General features: G+C 40.8%; 1 protein-coding gene across 1 annotated transcript in view; it reads right to left on the minus strand.

Moving 5' to 3' along the window:
- The window catches only part of LOC309384161 (prolyl endopeptidase FAP-like), a 65,164-nt gene that overhangs the window by 13,830 nt on the left and 32,755 nt on the right, over positions 1-18,579 (minus strand). Inside the window, exons 15-21 of the mRNA XM_081937367.1 lie at positions 15,299-15,352; positions 14,287-14,405; positions 10,265-10,312; positions 8,884-8,982; positions 6,634-6,703; positions 5,029-5,223; positions 198-252 (exon numbers count right to left, since the gene is read on the minus strand). Of these exons, the coding sequence (XP_081793493.1) occupies positions 198-252; positions 5,029-5,223; positions 6,634-6,703; positions 8,884-8,982; positions 10,265-10,312; positions 14,287-14,405; positions 15,299-15,352 (640 nt within the window). The remainder of the gene's footprint in view (positions 1-197; positions 253-5,028; positions 5,224-6,633; positions 6,704-8,883; positions 8,983-10,264; positions 10,313-14,286; positions 14,406-15,298; positions 15,353-18,579) is intronic.

Genomic DNA, 18,579 nt, shown 5'->3' on the forward strand with positions numbered 1-18,579 from the left:
TACTAGGGGTTGTAACACAAATACATACATACATACATACATACATACATACATACATACATACATATTGCCAAGCTGCTTTATGGGAATTCAAGCCAAGGAGGAAGATAAGAAAAACAAACTGCAAGTTTCAGGCTAAACAGAACATGATTATTCAGGATTTTTTTAAAACAAAAATTAAAGTACTGTATACATACCCAGCCCCATATGGCTATTCGTTTTTCATCAATAAAACCCATGTCTATAAACTTTCTGTTTGGAAGAAAAATGCACACAATTAATTAAAGAAACATAGATATTTTAAAGTACTTTCGGATGCTAGAAAATACAAGAAGGGTTATGTGGCACAAAACTATTTTTAAAATCCTCGAATAATTACAGTGCTAATAGATACCAGCTACTTAATATGGGTCTGAGCCTAGTAAAGTCAAAGACAGCAGGTCATTTTAATTTTATCTTAAGCCACAATGTCACATGTACGCGTTTTGGCAACTTTTGCCAAATCTAATCCTAACCTCCTTCTAACCTCTATTTTACAAAAAATTCTGCTTCTCATTTTAAATTGCCCTTTCCAACTATAAGTTTAAACAAGCCAGGAGAAATTGTGATGTACAAACCTAACTTCACTGACTTTCATTAACCCTAATCCTTTGGACATAGTTAATTTATAACTAATTAGATCTGTGCGTATAAATAAAATAAATTCCAAGAAGGATTTTCCCTATGGTATATTTATCAGGCCAGGGCTGCAAAAATCTTGGCAATCACGAGATGACAATAGAACTTGATACAACGGTTTTCTTTGGTGTCTTCTTCTGGGCATCAGGATTTTTGCAACCTTGATCTGGTAGCCTAGACTATGGGATCTGCTGATGTGCACAGCTTCAAACATTTAAATCAGAGGTGAGTTTCTCATAATTTTACCACCAAGTCTCCGTGCACCAAAAATGTGAGCACGCACACGTGTGTGTTCTGCACATGGGTGCGGTCTTCAAACACATGCTCTTTGCTCATGTGCGCAGCTTGTACGCATGCACATAGCTTAGAAAACGTAGCTAAATAGGACAGACACACCACAGGTTGCCACTACCAGTTTGACTAAACCAGTCTGAACTGACTGAATACCACCACTGATTTAAATGTAATAGGCGCTTTATCAAAATACAGGATTGTTTCTGGTCATGAAAAAGTGGGATAAAAAGCTTTAAATAGGATCAATCTGAACCTCCCCCAGGATATGTGCAGTCCTGTGATTTCATGGTGGTGTGTCTCATCCAGTCTCCTTATTCTATGTTCAAGTCAAAGTTCTATATAAAACCATGTTGCTCCAATGGACAGAGAGTACTTTCCTCTATCCGGCTTTTAGGTCTGAATGAGAGATCCCTTTTGATAAATATGCCCAACCTTCCCAAATGGGTCTATATAGATCATCACTGAAAAATCTTTTGTAGACAAGGTCGATTTTTATTAGGCCTTTCTGGTTTGCTAGTTTAATGAACTTATTTTTCTTTCAGCTCTCTGTTTTGTAAGTTTGCCTTTATTATTACTCGTCGCACAGTCAGCCAGGTGTTCAGACTGGATTTAGCATTTTTGTCCATATATTGAGGCCTTCCCAAAGGAGTCGTGCGGTGGCTTAGAGGTGGAGCTTTCGCCTCACAATCAGAAGGCTGTGAGTTCGATCCTAAATAGAGACAGATATTTCTCTCTGGGCACACTGAGAATATATCTGCAACAAAACTCCACATTGGTGACAGGAAGGGCATCTGACCATTTAAAAACTCTACTAGCTTCATTCAGTTACCCAGACTCCACTCCACAAGGGATTATGGGGTCATTAAATGAAGATGATGATGATTGAGTCCTTCCCAAGACCTGAGATAGGCAGATGTGGATGTTTGATAATGTTTGAAATATTGTCACAGGATGTAAGCTGTTCCGAGTAAAGCTGCTTTTTGCAATTGACTAATGGCGAATTTGTTAATGGCAATGGTGTTCAGGTGGTGCTCCAGTTGTTTTGGGATATATTATTAAATTTATTGTTAGTTTCCTAAATGACAGAACTACTTAGTAATACTTAGCTTTTAAGTTGCACTTTCATCTATCTAGAGTACTTTCTCTACTTTCTTTTCTAGCTGTAATCTTCATCTTCATCTACAACTTGCAAGGTAAACTGGACAAGTGAAGAGAGGGGGGCAGGGAACTGAGGCTAAGGAAAAGTCATTTGCCTCAATCTGTGGGAGAAGCAGAATTGAAACAGAGGAGTTCTTAACAATGAACAGACATCTTCTATTAAAAAAAAACTCCTTTCCTTGGCATTCAGTTGAAAGCATTACTTGGAATCTGAGGTTAGATACAGGAAATCCAAATTCAAATCTCAGTTTATTAATGCTCCCATCAAGATTACATTGCAAGTGAAGCTTCATGAGGCTTCACAAAGAAGCAGTATTCAGCAGGTTCTGACCAGTTCTGGAGAACCGGTAGCAGGGATTTTGAGTAGTTCGGAGAACTGGTAAATGCCACCTCTGACTGCCCCTGCCCCCATCTATTCTCTGCCTCCTGAGTCTCAGCTGATCGGGAGGAAATGGGGATTTCCTAGGAGTGGGGAGGGAATGGAGATTTTACAGTATCCTTCCCTTGCCATGCCCCCAAGTCACACTCATCAAGCCATGCCACGCCCACCAAGCCACACCCACAGAACTGGTAGTAAAAACATTTGAATCCCATCACTGGTCCAAAGGCATGAGCTTGAAGAAATAACACAGTTAGCAAGAGTTAATATTATGTGGGATCTTATCAGTGGGTCATCAGTGGGTCATAACAATCTGGGCCATATTTCAACAAAGCAATCGCAGGAAGAAAGGACATCAGGAAGGTTGATTTTCACACGTATGGTAGTTAAAAAACAGGCAGGCTATTGGAACCATAACCCCATTATTAGAAACTCGAATGAATGAGGATCATCACCAGGGAATTCAGCAACAGAGAAGCAGAAAAAAAAAATGACCAAAATATCAAGTAGGTGGAAGATTCTTCCGATAGATGCTTACAATAAAACTTCACTTCTTTGGATGGTGTATTATTAATATTTATTGCAATAAAAACTAAAGTCAACTAAAAACATTCTCTTTTCAATCAACCTTGACACCATGTGACATTATTCATGCCATTGCAGAAGTGTTCTGCCACTGTCTTTTTCATATGTGTCTGTCTGTCTATTTGTCTGCCTGCTGTCCATCCGTCTATCTGTCCACCTACCTACCTACCTAAAGGGCAGGAATCATGGAAGAGAAGGCTCTTCTCCTTGACCCCGCCAGTCGAAATTCCTTGACTGATGGGATCTGCAGCATGCCTCCTCTTCCAGCTCAGGTGGGGCTGTAGAGTAAAATAGGAAATTTCCCATTATCTTTTTTTCGATAGAAGAGTTCTGCCTGTGCCACCACACTCTGTACCAGTTGTAGCTTCCAAATGTCCTTCAAGGGTAGCCCCATGTAAAGGGCATTGCAGTAGTCCAGACATGAGATGACCAAGGCTTGAATGGCTGAGTGCAGGGACTCCTGATCATGGAAATCCTGCAACTGGTGCACAAACCAAAGTTGTGCAATGGCTATTCTGGTCACAACTGCTACATGCTCTTCAAGTAGAGTCCCAAGCCCAGGAGGAACCCCCACTCAAGTCATGAATTGGGTCTGTCTGGGATAGTGCCACCCCATCCAGACCTAAATATGTCAAAATCCCAGTTCCTAAATGCATGTTTTTGCTGATAAAAAACCTGATAGGTACAGAAAAATGAAATTGTACTTATGAATGAGTATGTGTAAAACTAACCTAGATCACATCTGTCACCTTACTATCTTCAGTTTATTACTTTATGACACCAATTTAAAACGGTTATGGTTACTATAAAACAAACAATTCTGCTATTGCATTGTACAAAAAAAAAGTAACGATAGCAAGATGGAAATCAAAATGGTAAATTGCCCCATCTGCTTCACTCTGTGCATTTAAACAGCAAAGAGGAAACGGAAGCATCAGAAAGGACAAATGGGGTAAAAGAGATAAGAGATCCGTATAGTTACACTTACAGGAACATGCAAGCAAGATGAAGAGGTGAGAAGCTCTAGGTTTTATTCTTAGTCCGGCTGGTTCATAATTTGTCAAGACAGACTAATAATCTTTGCTCAGCTTAAAAAAGGTCCATGCAAACATTACTTCCACACATCTGGAGCATCAAACTTATACCCTTCCTAATGTATTCAGAGCTCTTTACCTCTTAAGCAGAGGTGGCATTCAGCAGGTTCTGACCAGTTCTGGAGAACCGGTAGCGGAAATTTTGAGTAGTTCGGAGAACTGATAAATACCACCTCTGATTGGCCCCGCCCCCATCTATTCTCTGCCTCCCGAGTCCCAGCTGATAGGGAGGAAATGGGGATTTTGCAGTATCCTTTCCTTGGAGTGGGAAGGGAATGGAGATTTTACAGTAGTCTTCCCCTGCCATACACATCAAGCCACACCCACCAAGCCATGCCACGCCCACCAAGCCATGCCTACAGAACCAGTAGTAAAAAAATTTGAATGCCACCACTGCTCTTAAGTGTTGACTTCTGAAACAAACCCAGAGGTCATTCCAAGAATTCCACCAAATCCAGAGGAAAAACTATTATATTCACGGGACAGGTCAAGAATATTGGGATGTACAAGGAGAAATAATTAAAACATTTCTGTAGCTTTGTAAACACTGCCACATAAACTCATGTTGGCAGTCTTTACAAAGCTACAGAAATATTTTGCCAAATATTTAGTTTAAGTTAAATTTTGCCAAATTCCCAAATCTAAATAGTGTTCGAGCATGACTGTTCAGAATATTCCCATACGCACTGCACTGATAGCAAATAGTAGTTATAACTAATTTATTAACCTACATTTCTTTAGCATCAAACACGATCAGCCCTGAATAAATCTCGGCGGCTATTCATGGATTTACTCCTAGAAGGGCTGTAATGCTCCCCACAAATCTCTCCTTATTTTTACCTTACAGCTGAGATTTGATCGTCAACTTCATAAACCCCAAGTTTTCGATAGACCGCATGCAACATCTTATCGCCTTGGAAAGCGGTTCCTCTGCCATCCACAAGGGCTACCACAATGTCTTCTTTGCTTGCAAGATAGCTGATCCAGCTAACGCTAAAGGTAGGCTTCACCTTTTGGCTGCAAGGCCCTCCATATCTACAGGAAATAGCAATGGAACGTAAAACATTCTACGTTAACATCCCTAAGGTCCTAAAATGTTTAATTAATAGTATAAGAAAAATTGAATGATGAAGGACTTCCTCGTTGGAGTTTTGTTTTTTATATTTTTTAAAAAAAATACAAATAATACAAACAGTAAATACAAAAAAGAAAGAAAAATGGAAAAAAAACGCAAATATTATAGTGCACACACACACACCGAGACCTATTTTTTACCTTTATTTTTCTTTATCTATAACAACTAAAAGCTATATAATATATTCCAATTGTGCCCTTATACCCTTCAAAATGACATATAGCCTTGAGTAGGTTTATTCCCTTTGCTTTCCACCAACACAGATTTTATAAAATCCCCCCTTATTTCATTGTAATTATTTACTTTAATCATCCCTTTTTTAAATTTAATTGCTGTTGTTATTTTATCATTTGTTGCCTTTCTCCAAATTTCATTATACCACTCATTTCTTTGGATATCCCAATTTCGTCCCCAATTTTTAGCCATCACTAATCTAGCTCATTGGAGTCTTGGAATTACTTCTCAGATGCAGAAGGACACAGTGGTTAACGTTTTGGACTATTATGATTGAGAAGATTACCCTCGGCCAAAGAAACTCACTGAGTAGCTTTGGACCAACAACCCCCTTTTATTTTCTAAATATCCCACAGAGCTTCATTTGTCAATGACCAAAATAAAGTGTGTGTGTGTGTGTGTGTGTGTGTGTGTGTGTGTGTCTGTCTGTCTGTCTGTCTGTCTGTCTGTCCACAGAGCTGTTATGGGAAAAAATGTTAGCTTGAGCTCCTGAAGAAACAAAGGTGGTGGTAGAAAATACAAATAATTTCCTACATTACTTTGAGCTATCTTGCTTGAGAAGAGCAGCCTTACATGGAGTTTTCCCCCTGAAGATGAAGAGGATTTCACTTGGGAACTTCTGCATACTCAGCATACATTGAGCCGTGGTGGCGCGGTGGTTAGAATGCAGTACTGCAGGCTACCTCTGCTGACTGCCAGCTGCCTGCAATTTGGCAGTTTAAATCTCATCAGGCTCAAAGTTGACTCAGCCTTCCATTCTTCCAGGTGGATAAAATGAGGACCCAGATTGTTGGCTGCAATTTGGCAGTTCAAATCTCATCAGGCTCAAAGTTGACTCAGCCTTCCATCCTTCCAGGTGGATAAAATGAGGACCCAGATTGTTGGGGACCATATGCTGACTCTGTAAACCACTTAGAGAAAGCTGTAAAGCACTGTGAAGCGGTATATACAGTAAGTCTAAGTGCTATTGCTATTGCTAATCCCGATGTGTTGTGGCCAGCTTTGCAAACCTATTGATAACTTTGAAGGTATATACAAGGTATATAGGGAGGACAATTGAATAAAATGTTACATACACCTGTATAAGAAGAGGATATTTCTTGGATCTATCAAACTTTGGAGGTAGAAGCATCTTGTACCATAAAGCTGGAAGAAAAAAGGGGGAAGGGAGAGAATGAATGAATTTGATGGGAAACTTCCTGTGGCAGTTTAAGATCCCATGATAATATTTATGGCTGCAAAGTTTGCATTGTTGATCGACCAAGTGGATTAAATACTATCACAGGACTTTCTTTTAAACATGCATGCCATGCTGCATTTTACATTATACACTCGCATTTTCTATTATGACATCTGTGGTTTGTGATGCCTTATAAAGTCTGATCGAGTCCTGAGAACTTCATGGATTTGTCCATGTAATTTTCTTGGCCACTGTGTAGAATTAGACTTCCATTGCTGTGGTTCAGGATTTTGTTTTTCTTTCAACTTGCCAATTTAACCTACAGATTGATGATTCCTTTTTTTAGTATCTGATCTAAGCATTAACAAGGTTTGATGCTGATTAGCTCCTTAGGCCAGGTAAGATCAGCCAGAGGATGCAAAGATGTAAGAAAAACATTCTCCCAGATAGTCCACGAATTATGATCACAATTGAGCCCCAAATTTCCATTGCTAAGCAAGGCAGTGGCTGAGTCAGTTTTGCCCCGTTTTATGTTCTTTCTTGTCCTAGTTGTTAAATGAATCAGTGCAGTTGTTAAGTTAATCATGCAGTCATTAAGCAAATCTGGCTTCTCTCATATGAACCCGGGACACTGAAACTATCATAAATATATGCCAGTTGTGACATGCCTGAATTTCAATCTTAATACAATACAATCACAGATTTGGAAGGGACCTTGGAGGTCTTCTAGTCCAACCCGCTGCCTAGGCAGGAAACCCTATACCGTTTCAGACAAATGGCTATCTAACATCTTCTTAAAGACTTCCAGTGTTGAGGCATTCACAATTTCTGGAGGCAACTTCTGTTCCAGTGATTAATTGTTCTAACTGTCAGGAAATTTCTCCTTAGTTCTAAGTTGCTTCTCTCCTTGATTAGTTTCCACCCATTGCTTCTTGTTCTACCCTCAGGTGCTTTGGAGAATAGCTTGACTCCCTCTTCTTTGTGGCAACACCTAAGATATTGGAAGACTGCTATCATGTCTCCCCTAGTCCTTCTTTCTATTAAACTAGACATACTCAGTTCCTGCAACCGTTCTTCATGTGTTTTAGTCTCCAGCCCCCTAATCATCTTTGTTGCTCTTCTCTGCACTCTTTCTAGAGTCTCCACATCTTTTCTACATCGTGGCAACCAAAACTGAATGCAGTATTCCAAGTGTGGCTCACCAAGGCATTATAAAGTGGTATTAACACTTTAAATTTAATGAGTTCCCCATTTATCCCCTCATCCAAATCCTTGATGAAGATGTTGAAGAGTACTGGGCCTAAAACAGAGCCTTGGGGTACTCCACTGCATACTTCCCTCCATGAAGATGCAGTTCCATTGAGGACTACACGTTGAGTGCGGTTGATCAGCCAGTTACGAATCCATCTGGTGGTGATGCTGTCCAACCCACATTTTTCTACTTTATCTAGTAGTAGGTTATGGTCTACTCTATCAAATGCCTTACTGAAGTCCAAGTAAATTATATTGACAGCATTCCTCTAGTCCACTAATTTTGTCACTTTGTTGAAGAATGCAATAAGATTGGTCTGGCATGATCTGTTAAATATGAAAACTGGTCATGAGTCATTTTTTTCAGTGTCGTTGTAACTTCAAATGTTCACTAAACAGATGGTCATAAATCGAGGACTACTTTTATTCACTTTCTCCAGGTCAAACTTAAAGATATACAACTAAGCCAAAGAGCCATAGGAGGATGGCTCCAATTTCCTCATCACTTTGGTTGCACATCTCTGTGTTATGCAGTCTTTGTCTGGGAATAAGCTATTAATCAGTGGTGGGATTCACTTACCTTTGCTACCGGTTCACAAATGTGAGCGCACTGCATGCCCAGAAGGTCACGCATTACATTGGGGAAGGTGGGCGGAGCCTCCAGCAGCCACCCCTACCAGTTCAGGAAAACCGGTAAGAACCGGCTGAAAACCACCTCTGCTATTAATGCATAGGATTCCAGGAATTCATTTCTTAATTACACCGTTGAAGGGAAAACTCTACTGTACTGTTTCTTGATCTAAGTTCAGATATTACACCGTAAGTTTTAAATAGCAACGATTTAGTTCCTGTGCATACGCTGAAAAATTAGGTATGACAAACAAATAATACTTACTTAGACCATCCACTTCAAGTTTGTTAATCTTCTCTATTGGTAAACTGATTTTTTGCAGAGCAGTCTCCAAATTTGCATTGTCTTCTAAGACTCTAATTTCTGTGTAAAAAAAGTTTTGAATTACAAACGCATTTCTCATTGATCCTCCATTCTCGAAATGTTATACAACTGGATACTAATAAAAGGTTAAATGTCAAATCTATTAAATTTAAAAGATTATATGAATTTCCTTAGTTTATAATTATAGAAATAGCAAGAGTTTCATGATATAACTGAAACAGAGTTGAGATTTTCCTAGAAAAATGCAGGGATGGGGAGTAAAGTTTCCTGGGATTAAGGTAAACTTCATTACAGGGTAGTAAATTCAATTTATTAGGTAATCTGGTTATAAATAATGTTATGTGTGGCTCAATATACTTTGTTAAGTGTTTAAATGAATGAAATAAGTTAATCATGATAAAGTATTTATATCATCATGATTTTGTTGTATATTTACTTAACCTACAAAGCAGACAAATAAATAGCAAAGCCAGTATTATAATAGTTAAACAGTGTTCACTTCTTTTCAGATTTATGTGCCTAAAACTTTCGGAAGCTGATTATCAATAACAAACCTAAACAGAATTTTGTCTTTTCTTTCTTGCAATCGGGGCAATACAAGTCAGTTTCAAATGAAGTGTAAAAACATTTTATCACTCTGGCCATTCGAATCAAAGATTTTTTCCTCGCTTGTGCTTAACCACAGCACAAATATACTCTGGCATCCCACCCACCCCCAGTGACCCATGATGGGGCCTTTATCTCTTCTCATCCTGATGAGTCAGGTTGAAGCTGGTCTTTGCCGTGCTAGTTTTGAAGTGTGACTTTTCTCCTTATGTCCACAGTGGCTAAGATTAGCCTCAAAGTGTATAAAACTGGTTAGGCTTTGACACCCTTTGTAAGGTCCTATAGACCGGGGACACTGCCATTCTGGTGGGGAGGGGGGCTGGGTGCATTCTTTAATTTATGGCCTTTTTCCTGGTGCCTATCTATCCTGTACTTTGATTTACCTTCTTGGAATGTAAGGTGGGGAGGGCCATCTGTTTTGTCTCAGCTTCGGAGCCTCCAGCAAGCGATGAACTGAGAACAACTTCTTATCATCTTCTCAGCCTGCGATTCTCAAAACAACTTTGCACCTGTGGATTGGCCTATTCAACACTGGACTGAGGGGAGGAGTTTCTAACTGCTTTAACCTAACAGAATTGCGCAGGAGTCCTCAGATCCTGCTTTCTTTGTCTTGCTATCACTTTCCTTTCAATAAAAGTTTGCTTTTGAAATGCTAAGTGTTTCAAGAGTTCTACTTTCTTGAGCAGAGAGGAGAGGCAAGTCCTTACACTCTTACCTTTGTTATATCTGTTATCATATATAGTAGAAATGGGGATGCCTGGGCCTGCAATATTGATTAGAATAAAAGGAGAATCTCCATTAAAACAAAAGATCTGAAACATATTATCACTACTGAAAATCATTTCATTGCTTAGCTACTTGCATATTCCCATCTGTTCATCACTCACAGTTATTTTTTCCCATAAGCGTAACATTTTAATTTGAGAAAACTGCAAAGTCCAGTTGGGTGTTAGAATGACAGTAGATGTACTGGAAGTAACTTCCTCAATGTTTCTACAAAGTGCCCTACTTGAGGCTCTTTTACAATGGATAGTGGGATTGCAGGATTCAACCCACAAATGTCTGCATTTATGTTATAGAGAACACTATCCAGTTTCTGGGATTCTACAAGTACAAAAACATCTCTGATAATACTTCATAGCAGTAAGATGCAGTAAAATCTGAAAAGTAATACTATTTTGCCACTCTTATTACTGTAGAAAGTTAGCAGTTCAAACAGTTCCCTTTTCTTATTAGCATTGAGAAATTTACTTCTGTCTCTGTGTAAGAGCATCTGTAGCAATCTCTCCCTCTCTCCCCCCCCTCCCTCCCCTCTCTTTCTGTGTATCAACAGCATTGCTGAGAATAAGGTAAAATGTTAACCTTTGCATTTTATACAGTTCTCTTCACTCACCCAGATGAAAAGATACCTAAATGGTTACATAACTTGAGCACAGAATTAACCATGCACAAACGAATCTGGATAAGTTGTCTTAACTCATTTCTCAAGATGAGCACATTCCCTGTGTGACACAGTTTTGGCACAGATGAATGATGGAAGTGCTTATTTAGTTATGTTTGCAATTTTGCTAGTGACATAGTCATCATTTGCGATGCTTGTACACCTTGTACAAAGCATAAATATATGATGAAAACTGTACAGCAACTATTTTCTCCCTAATATGGCCTGAGGAAAATGTTCCCACGTCACCTGGAGGAAACTGACTATCTAGACCCGTGCCAGTCCGGTTTCCGGCCCGGTCACAGCACGGAGACGGCCTTGGTCGCGTTGGTGGATGATCTCTGGAGGGCCAGGGATGGGGGTTGTTCCTCCATCCTGGTCCTATTAGACCTCTCAGCGGCTTTTGATACCATCGACCATGGTATCCTACTGCGCCGTCTGGAGGGGCTGGGGGTGAGGGGCACCGTTTTGCGGTGGTTCTCATCCTACCTCTCCGACCGGACGCAATGCGTGTTGGCAGGGGAGCAGAGGTCGACCCTGAGGCTGCTCACCTGTGGGCTGCCGCAGGGGTCGGTCCTCTCGCCTCTCCTGTTCAACACGTATATGAAGCCGCTGGGTGAGATCATTCGTGGTTTTGGGGTCGAGTACCATCTGTACGCTGATGATACTCAGCTGTACATCTCCACCCCAAACCACCCCAACGAGGCCGTCGAAGTGATGTCCCGGTGCTTAGAGGCCGTACGGGTCTGGATGGGAAGCAACAGACTCAAACTCAACCCCTCCAAGACGGAGTGGCTGTGGTTACCGGCGCCCCGGTTCAACCAGTGGGCTCCATCGCTGGCCATTGGGGGCGAGCAACTGGCCCCCATGGAGCGGGCGCGCAATTTGGGCATCCTCCTAGATGCCCGGCTGTCGATGGATGACCATGTGGCAGCCGTGGCGAGGGGGGCGTTCCACCAGGTTCACCTGGTGCGCCAATTGCGTCCCCTATTGGACTGGGACGCCCTTCGCACAGTCATTCATGCGCTGGTGACGTCCCGTCTGGACTACTGCAATGCTCTCTACATGGGGCTCCCCTTGAGATGCACCCGAAGACTGCAGCTGGTCCAGAATGTGGCCGCGCGGGCAATCACGGGGAGTGCTAGGTACTCCCATATAACACCTCTCCTGCGCGAGCTGCACTGGCTACCTGTGGTTTTTCGGGTGCGTTTCAAGGTGTTGACTATCATCTTTAAAGCGCTCCATGGCACAGGACCTAGTTACCTGCGGGATCGCATCCTACCCCATACATCCCTACGACCAATTCGCTCTCACAGAGAGGGACTCCTCCGGGTGCCATCCACTAAGCAATGCCAGCGGGCGGCGCCCAGGAGTAGGGCCTTCTCTGTGATGGGCCCAACCCTCTGGAATGACCTCCCCTCCGATATTAGAATCACCACTGACCTCCGCTCCTTCCGCAAGAAACTCAAGACCCACCTGTTCCAATTAGCTGGCCTGGCCCAATCATAGTTTTAATCTTCAACCCTCCTGGCCGGTATTTTAAATTCCTGGGGTAGCTTCTTAAGTTGTTTTAATTTTTATTACTATTGTACAGATTTTTATTTAATTTATTTTTATGGGGTTCTGATGTATTTCTATGTATATGGTATTTTAACCTTTGTCTGTACACCGCCCCGAGTCCCTTCGGGGAGAGGGAGCAGTTTATAAATTTAATAAATAATAAAATAATAATAATAAATACATTGCTATCCAAACATCAGTTTTATTCATCCGTACTAATCTAACAATATGGCTACACCCAGATTTCTCTCTTTAAATGTAATCTGCATTATATTTTATATTTTATATTATTTTTACTTTGGTTTGGATTTTAAATGCCATAACAAGCAAAGAAACTCATCCCCTGGGCAATGGTGATGTCACCAGTTAATCTTTTCAATCCAGAAGTGACTTAAACAGTGTCTCTGCACAGATGGGATGGGAGGCAAAGGAACTACTTTTAAAAGTTTATGTTAGGAAACTAAGCCAGAGCATTGGTCTGACAGAGTCTTGCTTCATTCCATAAACTCAGAGCTCAGTTGCAGAATCCTTCTACAGGGTGAAAAATGTCCTAGGTTCAATTTCTAGGAATTCAAGTTCTAGAACAGTGGAGAAATGCCCTGGCTGAAACCATGGATAGATGCTTCCTCTCTTTCTCATCCTCATGATTGGAAGGTTCCACATTCTGATGGCACAAGGCAGTTTCCTACATTCTAAAACGTGTTCATATCAGCTTTGAGCTCCCTCATGTCAAAACCGACTCATTCACCTAATCAATGGTGTGGCCTTAATTTGACTTACAGTTTGTTTCAAAGGATGCAAGATTATGCTGCCAGATCATATTCTCAGAGTCTTTGCCATTTCATAACTAGAAAGCGATAGAGATGATGTATATCCCTTAAATGCACTATCCTAATTTTCCAGATGATTAAACTATACATTAAATTACCTTTATAATAGAAAACTGAAGGGAATTATTTTACTTTGTAAAAGAAGTATGTATGTATGTATGTATGTATGTATGTATGTATGTATGTTAAAGGTAAAGGTTCCCCTCGCACATATGTGCTAGTCGTTCCCGTCTCTATGAGGCAGTGCTCATCTCAGTTTCAAAGCTGAAGAGCCAGCATTGTCCGAAGACGTCTCCGTGGTCATGTGGCCAGCATAACTAAACTCCAAAGGTGCCTGGAACGCTGTTACCTTCTCACCAAAGGTGGTTCCTATATTTCTACTTGCATTTTTACATGCTTTCGAACTGCTAGGTTGGCAGAAGCTGGGACAAGTAATGGGAGCTCACTCCGTTACGCAGTGCTAGGGATTCGAATTCCCAAACTGCTGACCTTTCTGATTGACAAGCTCAGCGTCTTAGCCACTGAGACACCACATTCCTCATGCATGTATATACTATTTACTATTATATCCACCAGACCCAAACTAGAGAAGGAATCCAACTCCATATACAGGATTCCAAATAATAAACCATCTATCATGAAGAGGGAAAATTGTTCATCAGGAACAAGCCAATTGTAAACAATCCCCACCCTCACCACACCCAGCTACTGTAACATCTGGATGGTGCTTTCTGTATCCACATGTATAAGGTAAACATCATGATATTCACTGGGGCTTGCGCCCAGATAAGTGTACCTAATATTGTACACATTCATTTACTGCTATTAATGTGCTCTGAAGTAGAAACAGTGAAATGTGATTTGAAATAGCTATTAGGATTTTATTTACCCACAAATTTGACATACCATAACAAATTAGTGCATAATAGTTGGCGTTATAACTGAATCTTGCTCCATAATACTGGCATCTTTCTTTTCGTAAATTACAAGTGATGCACTGCTTTGTTTCAGTATTTCTTCCAATTCTGTAAAAAAGGCAGATTTAGAAAAAAAAAATAGTCTATGTATAGAAAGATGTTCCTAATCTCTATCAGTTTTTTCCAATGTTTCCTTACTATAGGAGGGTGTGGATTTTGGATAAGACGTTCATGTGGACTAATACATTTCCCCAAAAATATGACCTATCCTGAAAGTAACTCCTACATGGAGTTTTACATGTGTGCCCAATATAAGCCCTACTTCAAAAATAAGCCTTAATTAAGACCCTGCCCACTCCAGGGTGCCTGGATAAAAATTAAGCTAGTGTGGGGATATGGGGGGGGGATGTGGGGGTGGAGCTGCCCTACTACTCACCTTCAGATAGTTGCAGTCAGGCCTCCCACACCCCAACACCTGCCTTGGTGGCTCATTTCTTCTACAGTCAGCAATTCTGGCAAGGCTTTCCTGAAGGCTTCTGCAGCTGATAACAGAGCTCTGGATCGATCTGGAGCACTGTTATCGGCTGCAGAGGCCTTCAGGCCTTGCCGGGTGCAGAAGAAATTCCTAAATGTCGGGAGTGACGCATGGAAGTGAGTTGAGTCAGTGGAACAACCCCCCCTAAAAATAAGACCTGGTGCCTTTTTTTGGTGGCAAAAAAATATAAGGCAGGAAAACATGGGTAGTATGTTAAAAGCTGTTTTTTTTATTAAATATAATTACTTTATTTGGAGTACTGGCCTCCATTTTGTCTAATATTACAGTATTATATTAGGTCCAGCTTAATTCTCTTTATGTATAAGAAATATGAGTGATTATTCCTTGCCAAAGAAACTACATAATTTTGATGGTTGGTGAATTGTACTCACTAACCTGAAGTACTCTTTACTTTTTTACACTTAATAGTAAGGTTACTATAGCAAGGGTTTTGATAGCAACTTACTTGTAAATGTTTCTTCTTCCTGGGTAACCTTCAAATTCATTGCTTGAATAAAATCTGGAAAGCAACATCCATTAGCAAATAAATTATACATTCACTATGGGATGAAATTATAAAATGTTGCTTATTAAGAAGATTTGTAAGCAAATGCTCAAACAACATAAACAGTTCCAGCCAGCCAGGAAATTCCCTTTCTTTCTAGATTCTTATTTTTCCCCAAAGTATTTCCCATTTATGCCTACTAAGGGAGGTTTGATTTATTTTCCTGCCCAATTCTTTTGGTTTTCTTGTAAAACTTTGGGTGTGCCAATCCTTTGAAGTAGGCTAGGCTAGGAAACAGACACTGCAAGAACAAGGCTGTAATAACAGAATTTTGAAAGCCTAATAGAGATTCTTGGTCTTTTCCCACTGATATCAAAGAGAATCAAGGCAGGGAAATCTTGAGTTTCTTTCTTACTCTTTTCTTCTTGTCAGACTAAGGCTGGTGCTTAATTAACAGCTGCTGAATCCCTTCATCAAGGCTATCTCCATAATCCTCTACAGCAGGTGTGTTAAACTTGTGACCTGCGGGCCGAATGCATCATGTGCTGGCCATGCCCACCCCTGGTTTAGCAAAGGATGGAAAAGTTGCGATACATCACGTGACGACATGAGTTTGACACTCCTGCTACAGGATTCCCTGAAGCTGTGCCTTCATCATTTTTGTGTGGGAGGTATCATTTGGCTATGCAAGGATCCACATTCAGAAAATAAGTTTGCTATAAATATTTTATTAGGATGCTGGACAATGGAATTCTAAAAACCCTTTGAAACCTGTATCTTGTTTTTTGACTCTGATACAGAGGAAGAAACCAGAGGTGGGTTGCTCCCGATTCGGCCCGGTTCAGCCGAACTGGTAGTGGAATTCAAGCCTGGGTTGCAGAACTGGCAGCAATCCAGGCCTGCCACGCCCCCGAAACGGTTCACTTGCCGCTGTTGGGCCACCGCCATTTTGGTTTTTACTGACTGCACATGCACAGTTCACTATAAATTATTCTGCGCATGGACAAAGAACAATTTACATTGAACAGCGTGTGCGTGGGTTGTGCATGGGCTGCGAACCGGTAGTAAAACCGGCAGCAGCCCACCCCTGGAAGAAACTAAATGCACTATTTTTTTTTACGGAGTTTACAAAAAAAGGGAGCTTGGAAATCTCTCTCTCCCCCAGTATATATGAAGAACATTTGCAGGAATTGGGTTTAATGAAAAGAAGGATTAGGAGTGACATGATAGCAGTCTTCCAGTGTTTGAGTGGCTACCACAAAGAAGGCAGGGAGCCGCCTATTCTCCAAAACACCTGAAGGCAAGACAAGAAGAAATGGATAGAATTGATCAAAGTAAGAATCAACCTAGAACTAAGGAGAAATTTCCTGGCAGTTAGAACAATTACTGATAATCAATGGAATGACTTGCCTCCAGAAGTTGTGGGTGCTTCAACGTTGGAGGTTTTTAAGAAGAGATTGGACAATGATTTGTCTGAAATGTTATGGAGTTTCCCGCTTGAACAGGGGATTAGACTAAAAGAAGACCTCTAACGTCCCTTCCAACTGTTATTCTGTTAATTTTGAATGTAATACAGGTGTGCATGTTTCTCTTTAAGGAACATAATTGTACAGCTCATTAAGTTATTTTTTTATTGAACAATCCAATATATACTTATTCAAAAATAAATGTTGCTATATTGTTTGGGGACTATGCTCAAACATAGATATCTATATTCTGAATTCGTATTCATTCAGAGACAAATTTAGGCTTTTACATTGCACTAGACCCGTGATGGCGAACCTATGGCACGCGTGCCCCAAGTGGCACGCGGAGCCATTTGTCAGGGCAGCTGAGTTCACCTTTTTAAAAGCTATTTTTCACCTTCCCCAGGCTCCAGAGGCTTTATAGGAGCCTGGGGAGGGCGAAAACAGCCTCCCCCGCCCCCCCGGAGGCTTCAGGGACCGTCCCTGAAGCCTTCGGAACGCTTAAAACTACCCTCCAAGCAAACTGGAAGTGACTTCCGCGTTGCTCGGACAGGTGTTTTAAGCGTTCCGGAGGCTTCAGGGACCATCCGGAGGCTTCCCTGATGCCTTCGGAGCGCTTAAAACGACCCTCCGAGCAACCCGGAAGTCACTTCCAGTTTGCTCGGAGGGCGGTTTTAAGCGCTCCGAAGGCTTCAGGGACGGTCCCTGAAGCCTCCGGGGGGGCGGGGGAGGCTCTTTTCGCCCTCCCCAGGCTCCTATAAAACCCCTGGAGTCTGGGGAGGGCAAAAAAAAAGTAAAAATGGGGGGGGGGTCGCACGTTGTGCGCGCATGCACACTGGGGGGGTCGCGCGTTGCATTATGGGTGCGGCACGCTCGTACTCGACCCCCCTGCGCTCCCCCTACTTGTGGCACGCGAGCCAAAAAAGGTTCGCCATCACTGCACTAGACCATGGCTTGATTTATCAGTTTTCTGAACAAGCCAACATCAGCTGAATTTATATACCCTGTTAAATTGCAAGCCAAGGCTAAAACTAAACTTTAAAGTAACTGAGGTCCCTCTGCTTTAGTTTTTAACTAGGTCAATATGTGAGCTTCCCAGTCCTTCTCCAAAACTGATTGCAAATAATAATAAAAAATATAATAATAATAATAATAATAATAATAATAATAATAATAATAATAATAATAGCAACAACAACAACAACAACAATTTTATAAAACACATCAAGAAATAGTAGCTTCCTGCAATAACACCAGCAGAACTGCAAAAAACTGTGCTACTTGGAGCATCACACATCTTAAGAAGGTACTTGGTTGATACCTAGGACGCTGGCAGCAATCCGTATCAACCATTAGCACCAGTCAATGGTCTTTGTGATGCGTTTTTGAATGTTCAGTTGAGTAAGTTTCATGTTTAATGAACAAAGTAAATAATAATGATGATGATGGTGATAATAAAATAATAAAATAAAATAAAATAAAATAAAATAAAATAAAATAATGAAATGAAATGAAATGAATAATAATAATAATAATAATAATAATAATAATAATAATAATAATAATAATAATAATAATAATAATAATAATAATAATAATAAAATATCAGGACCTGGCCATCGAAACTACACGGCTATGGATGAAGCATGCAACCCATTGTCATCGGGGCACTTGGCACCATGTCCAAGAATTTTACAAGATACATCAACAAATTGCAGCTTCCTGCAATAACACCAGAGGAACTGCAAAAAACTGTGCTACTCAGAACATCTTATA

This window comes from Natrix helvetica (assembly GCF_964273705.1).
Source record: "Natrix helvetica genome assembly, chromosome: 1".
NCBI lineage: Eukaryota > Metazoa > Chordata > Lepidosauria > Squamata > Natricidae > Natrix > Natrix helvetica.